Source organism: Drosophila mauritiana, chromosome 3R (genome assembly GCF_004382145.1).
Source record: "Drosophila mauritiana strain mau12 chromosome 3R, ASM438214v1, whole genome shotgun sequence".
NCBI lineage: Eukaryota > Metazoa > Arthropoda > Insecta > Diptera > Drosophilidae > Drosophila > Drosophila mauritiana.
In genome coordinates, this window is record NC_046670.1 from 5,578,655 (window position 1) to 5,584,363 (window position 5,709).

Genomic DNA, 5,709 nt, shown 5'->3' on the forward strand with positions numbered 1-5,709 from the left:
TAAAATACTAAATACAGTCTCGTTACAATCTGAGGAGCGCCCATCTCGCTCGCACTCGCCGTCTGCCATCCCTTTTGCACACCAGTCTCATGATGAACGCCATAATTACCGTTACGTATACGCCACCATTGCTATTTTTTGTTGCTGTAGCCGATTGGTGCTGAGAGCCGAGCAGAGCGAGACGGCACTAGCATAAGGGCGTCTCTCTTCTTCGCAGAACGGGTTTTGCTCTCTCGCGAGCGAGACAGAGAAAGAGAGAGAGACGGAGAGCGAGCGAGCGAGCGAGAGCTGCGGCAGAGAGCAGCGGCAGCAAAAGAACTGAAGAAATATCGACGTGTCTAGTTAGCAAACCAATCTTCAATCTAGTTTCGAACAGTTGACTGCGAAGCGTCGAGTTGAGAGGTCCTACGCTATTGGATCAGCGTCGTCGTGTCGAAGCATCAGTGTAAACTAATCAAACAAATCAGAGGAAATATAGCAAGATTCGAGTGTACAAGGCTTGCCAGTATCGTCAGTACCGACTTGCAGTGTAGTGACAAAGTCGTCTTGAAAAACAGTTAAGTGCTAATCCAAACGAATCGAAACGAAACTCTCGGAAAAGAAACCAAGTGCTGAAGCGAACCTAAATGCTCTGCCCTCCAACCATGCGTCCGGCCAGCCCCGCCGAATCCGAAATCTCCGTGGGCGGAGCCCCCAGCCCGCTGCCCACGCAGCACCATACGCATCCGCACTCGCATCCACATCCGCTGCAGCATCCGCGGGCCAGCACCATTGATCTCCTGCAGCAGCAGCAGCTGCTGATGCAGCACCATGCCGCAGCAGCCGCCGCAGCAGCTGCAGCCGCCTCCGGACTCACCCGGAGTGCCGTCGGCAATCTGCCTGAGGACTACTTCCATCCGCTGAAGCGCCTGCGCATGTCCTCGTCCTCCTCGGAGCCACGAGACCACACGCCCAGTCCGCCGTCAGCAGTTCCGGAGCCCCAGACCAACCAGACTACCAAGTCGGCCATAGAGGGGGTCAAGAGCTTCTCCATCGCGGACATCTTGGGTCACTCGGAGAAGCAGCGCGAGGAGTCCGTTTCCCCGCCCCCAAATGCAAACCTCCTGGCTCCACCTGCCTCCCGGCCCATTGCCCCCTCGGGCGGATTACTGCAGCCACGCACGGAACCGTTGGATGTCCACCCGGCCGCCGCTGCTGCCATGCTCCTGCCAAGCGGCCAGATTGTTCGCCCGTGGGATCACCTCCTGGGGCCGACCATGCCCGTCCGCCCCTTCATCCCATCCGCCCTGCTGCACTACGAGCAGCGCCTTGCCCTGGATTACCATCGCCAGCTGCAGGAGCACTTCAACGCCCAGGCCCAGCTCCTTCGCCACATGGGCATGAATCCCGCGATCATCGCCTCCGAGGACGGAAGCTCGGAGCGTTCCCAGCGATCGAGCAGCAGCAATGGCAGCACCGAATGCTGCAGCCCACGGCAGGCGGAAAAACTTGAAAAACTAACCACCCAAGAGGGCAGTGAGGAAGCTCAGAAGAAGAAATCAGAGGAGCAGCCAACGGGTTCAGGAAAGTCAAACGGAGACACTCCTCTCGATGCCCTCTTCCAAATGACCACCAAGGACTTTGACGAGTCACAAGGTAAGCATCATCCAGGAGATGATACATAGTTATAGTTCATAAAGGTTCTTTCTTCTCATTGGAAAACGGTTGATTGGCTTGAAGTGATTAATGCTGATGATATGAATATGATTCAAACCACAAGTCTAAACTAAGCTACATGAAATTTCCTTAATCAATATCTAAATTATGGAATCCTAAGTAGTGTGATTTCATCAGTGTGTCTCGATTGAAAAACGTCTCAATTTCCGAAATGAATTTGCCCGATTTCTTAATTAGAATAAAAGCTTCTAATTTGTTATCGTTCTGAAATTGGGGAATCGCAAACGCAGAAGCTGAATATCAAGCTTATTATGACGTTTTCCATTTATCAATCAGCAAATTCGAAATTCGTTTAATTGAAACAAATGGTAGCACTCGCCCGCGACCCGCCATTTGAGATCTTTTGTTATGTAAATTCCTTAACCGATTCGATTTCGAGCTTTTAATTAATTGGCAGCATGCGCCAGCGGCCGACAGAAACAAACGAACCAATTTGATGATAAAGTATAATTCATTCTGCGGCAATTTTGTTCTGCAACTTAGGTTTATTGGCATAAACTCAACCGAGGGCATTTAGTGGGCGTTCAAGTAGTCCCTGCACTCCACCCCCGACCCCAAAGTGATTTCATGGCAATTAATGGTTAATAGTCCGCACTATCCGCATTAGTATATTGGTTGGTGTTAGTCGTGTCGATTCTGCAGCGATTAGCAACAATTAGCTGGCTGGTGCATTACCTAATCGAGTTTTGTTGTGGCGAACAATTAACATGCCGTTTCCATTTGTTGCTACTCAAAACTAATGGCTGACAAACTTTAGCCCGTCTGTACAGTGAATATAGTGGCCACAGCTCCAGTCGTAAACATGTTTTAAAATACCCTCAACGAGCGATTAGCGACGACACTAGCTGCGCCGCGCTGCTCCCCTCCGCGTTGTATAATGCCGTATCTCCGAGTATTAAGTTGACAAAATACACATATTACTGTTTATCATGCGTTGTATAAGCCGCGCTCGAAATATTTACGACGGATCTCTTTGGTTTTGCGACTTGGATGCGTCGTTTGTCTATCATCATCAGTTCGGAGGAGGAAGTCTGTGCAGGGCGATAGGCAGATAGGCAGCTGTGGGGCCTAATTTATGACTAGGTCCCATTAATATCACTCACACTAGTCGAAGATATTTTCACATTTGGAAAGTGATGTGTGAGCTCTTTTGCGGTGGTATGAACTCTCTAGCCAGTGGAATAAATGCCAGACGTGGTGTCGCCCCTGCTGGCCAAATCTTAATTGCGATTCTCGGTACTCGCGCCAAATTAAAACATAAACTCCCTGTGGCCAACTGTTGCTCGGCAGGTTCCTCGAAAATCGATCGGGTTTCCTCCTGGGTTCCCAAACGCATTCGACATGAAACCCTGACAAATGCGACCAAAACAAAACTCCCCCAAGTAAGAGCCATATTTATGCCTGTAAGTGGACACCTGAGTGGGTAAAAGGATACCCAAGTGCCCGCTCGACTCCCTTTCTCCAGAGATAAGTCATGGAAATTACTTAATGAGGCCCGATAAAAACAAATACAATAGCTGCGGGGGAGGGGGTGAAAGGCTCGGGGAAAGGCTCGGAGAAAGGAAAGGGAGGCGTGCAGTCAAGTGCCTAATGGGTTTTGGGTTACAAAACGTGCTCGAGATAACAAATGACCAAATTATGCATTCCAAATATACGAGTATGTGTATGTAAAACGGGTATTCCCACAGCCAAGCTCCTAAGACTTCGTTTGCATTCGGTTGGAGGGCATTTAATTAGTTTTTAATGTCGATCTAGTTTGTTTGACAAGCAATCGAAATGGGTGTGAAGCCATCGTGCCAAGCCATCGAACCGGTTAGCCAATATTCAATAGATAAATATTTATGCGGATGATCGGCGATCTGCTCCAATCGCTTTGACTGGCACCGCCCCCCCTGAATTTGGTTAATAATTTGCACCAGGAAACGTTATGCAAGCTCAATCAGCGCTTTAAGTACGGGTCAGTGGCTCATTAATCAAGCCGTGGCTACGTGTACCACTTAAAACTGATTTGTAGGTGTCAATAATTATTATAAATCACACTACAAACGAGACAAATGAGCAGCTGTCTTGCATAAGTCGCGGCTCTGGGAAAGCTGCGATCGTCATTAGACCCACAAAGCCAATGAACGCCCACCACTCGCGCGCAATCAATCAACTCGAAATTATACACTTCAAGCTGCGAACTGAGGTCGCGAATCCGAGATTTTAGATCTGAGAACTCCAACTGCACTGCAACTGCAAGCGCAGTTGCATTCATAAAATGTATCAATCACGGCATTTCCATCAACACGCGCCCTGTTCGGCGAGGCAATTAAAATCAAAGCCAAAGTCGCTCGTTAGTAACCGGTTCGCCAAATGCCGTGCATCGCAGAATTCACTGGCCACACTTGGAGTAACTGACTCCAATTAATATGAGCTATTCGGCAAAATTATCTTCTTATTACTAAAACAACATATATTGTGTCGGGCGGCAGCGGGCTTAGCATGCGATCAAGTACCTGTGAAGGCATTACATTCAAATAATGAAATGATTGTTCAATAAACTATACATAATTAAATGTTTTAACTAACCCATCATTATCTTCACTCTCATTTTAGATAAATCCCACTTGGACATCTTCTCGAACCGGCCGCAGCCGAAGAAGAAGCGCAAGTCGCGCACCGCCTTCACCAATCACCAGATCTTCGAGCTGGAGAAGCGGTTCCTCTACCAGAAGTACCTGTCGCCAGCGGACCGCGACGAGATCGCCGCCTCCCTGGGACTGTCCAACGCCCAGGTGATCACCTGGTTCCAGAACCGGCGGGCCAAGCAGAAGCGAGACATCGAGGAGCTGAAGAAGGACTTCGATAGCGTGAAGGTCTTCTCCGCCCACAAGTCCTTTCTGGAGAACGTGAACGACCTTAGCATCCTCAAGAAGAAGCCCATGCATGAGTCGGACATGGTGGGCCTGGCCGCTGCGGCAGCCGCTGCCGGAATGGTGGTTCCCGTGCCGGGATCCGTGCCAATGGGAGGCGCTCCTCCCAAATGAGGGCGTGGCCAGGTGCGCACCGAACCGCCAAAGCAACCTGATGATTGGTACAGAAAGTGAGCAACGAGGAGTCGAGTATTTTGTTTAATTTTGAGCTGAGTGCCGGGAAAGTTGGGAGGCATATTTTCGCCCAACGCATTTCCTGCAGGCATTCGACGGCCAAAGGAAGATCCAGGACATCCTTAACATCTTCCATGGCCACGACGCAGAGGGCAAGGGCAACATTCACTGCCAAGCCCCGATGGAGACTAACCAGCCAGGACCAAGGCCCCTTGTGGGCCGTGTAATCAAGCCAGAACAATCATAACCGGAAACGGAAGTGGGAATGGAACCAGCCAGAACTTGGATTCGGCTCTACAGCCGGGATCACATCGATTATAATCGGCTCTTTTAAGAGCCACCAAACAGATGAACAAAGAGGCGTTTAAATTATTCATCGAAAGTAAAGAGTTTTTTAAATAGTACATTTAAATGGTGTGCTAAACAGTTTTTAAAATGAATGTGTTTCGTATAATATCAATATTCCAATGCTACAGAACTACAGAGTATTTTTTCTAACATTTTAGAGGAACTAAGCAAGACTGTAATTCTCAAAAATATAAAATTTGATGAACGTTATTATCTTATAAATATTTAATACTTTAAACAACTTACAAAACCCAGTGTGTATTTCCCCAACCAATTAGCTCTAAAAAGCGAAATATGTTTCACTCCAATTAATAATTTGATGCGAACAAAGGGAGATATAAAAGACCGCAAATTGTTGTCAATAAATTTAAGCATATTTAAGCAAACAATGCCCAAGTTCCAGCGAGCGCTTCCATTCGGGCTGTTTCGGTGAGTTCAATTCGAATTCGTGTATCTGTATCTGCATCTGTATCTGGAAGCTAATTTGAATATTCTGCTGCTGCTTCGCCGCGATCGATGTTAATGATGTTGCTACGGATTTTGGGACTGTGCTGAG

The 5,709-nt window shown here is 48.1% G+C and overlaps 1 protein-coding gene across 1 annotated transcript; it reads left to right on the plus strand.

Moving 5' to 3' along the window:
* Positions 1-404: 404 nt before the first annotated feature.
* Positions 405-5,189, plus strand: LOC117143780 (homeobox protein B-H1). The gene is made up of 2 exons (XM_033308613.1): positions 405-1,635; positions 4,315-5,189. The coding sequence occupies exons 1-2, from the start codon at positions 627-629 to the stop codon at positions 4,743-4,745; spliced, it is 1,440 nt and encodes a 479-aa protein (XP_033164504.1). The 5' UTR covers positions 405-626; the 3' UTR covers positions 4,746-5,189.
* Positions 5,190-5,709: the final 520 nt, after the last annotated feature.

Coding starts and splice junctions, on each gene's coding strand:
- LOC117143780 (XM_033308613.1), top strand. CDS start 627: ATGCTCTGCCCTCCAACCATGCGTCCGGCCAGCCCCGCCGAATCCGAA. Junction 1,636..4,314: donor GGACTTTGACGAGTCACAAG/GTAAGCATCATC, acceptor CTCTCATTTTAG/ATAAATCCCACTTGGACATC.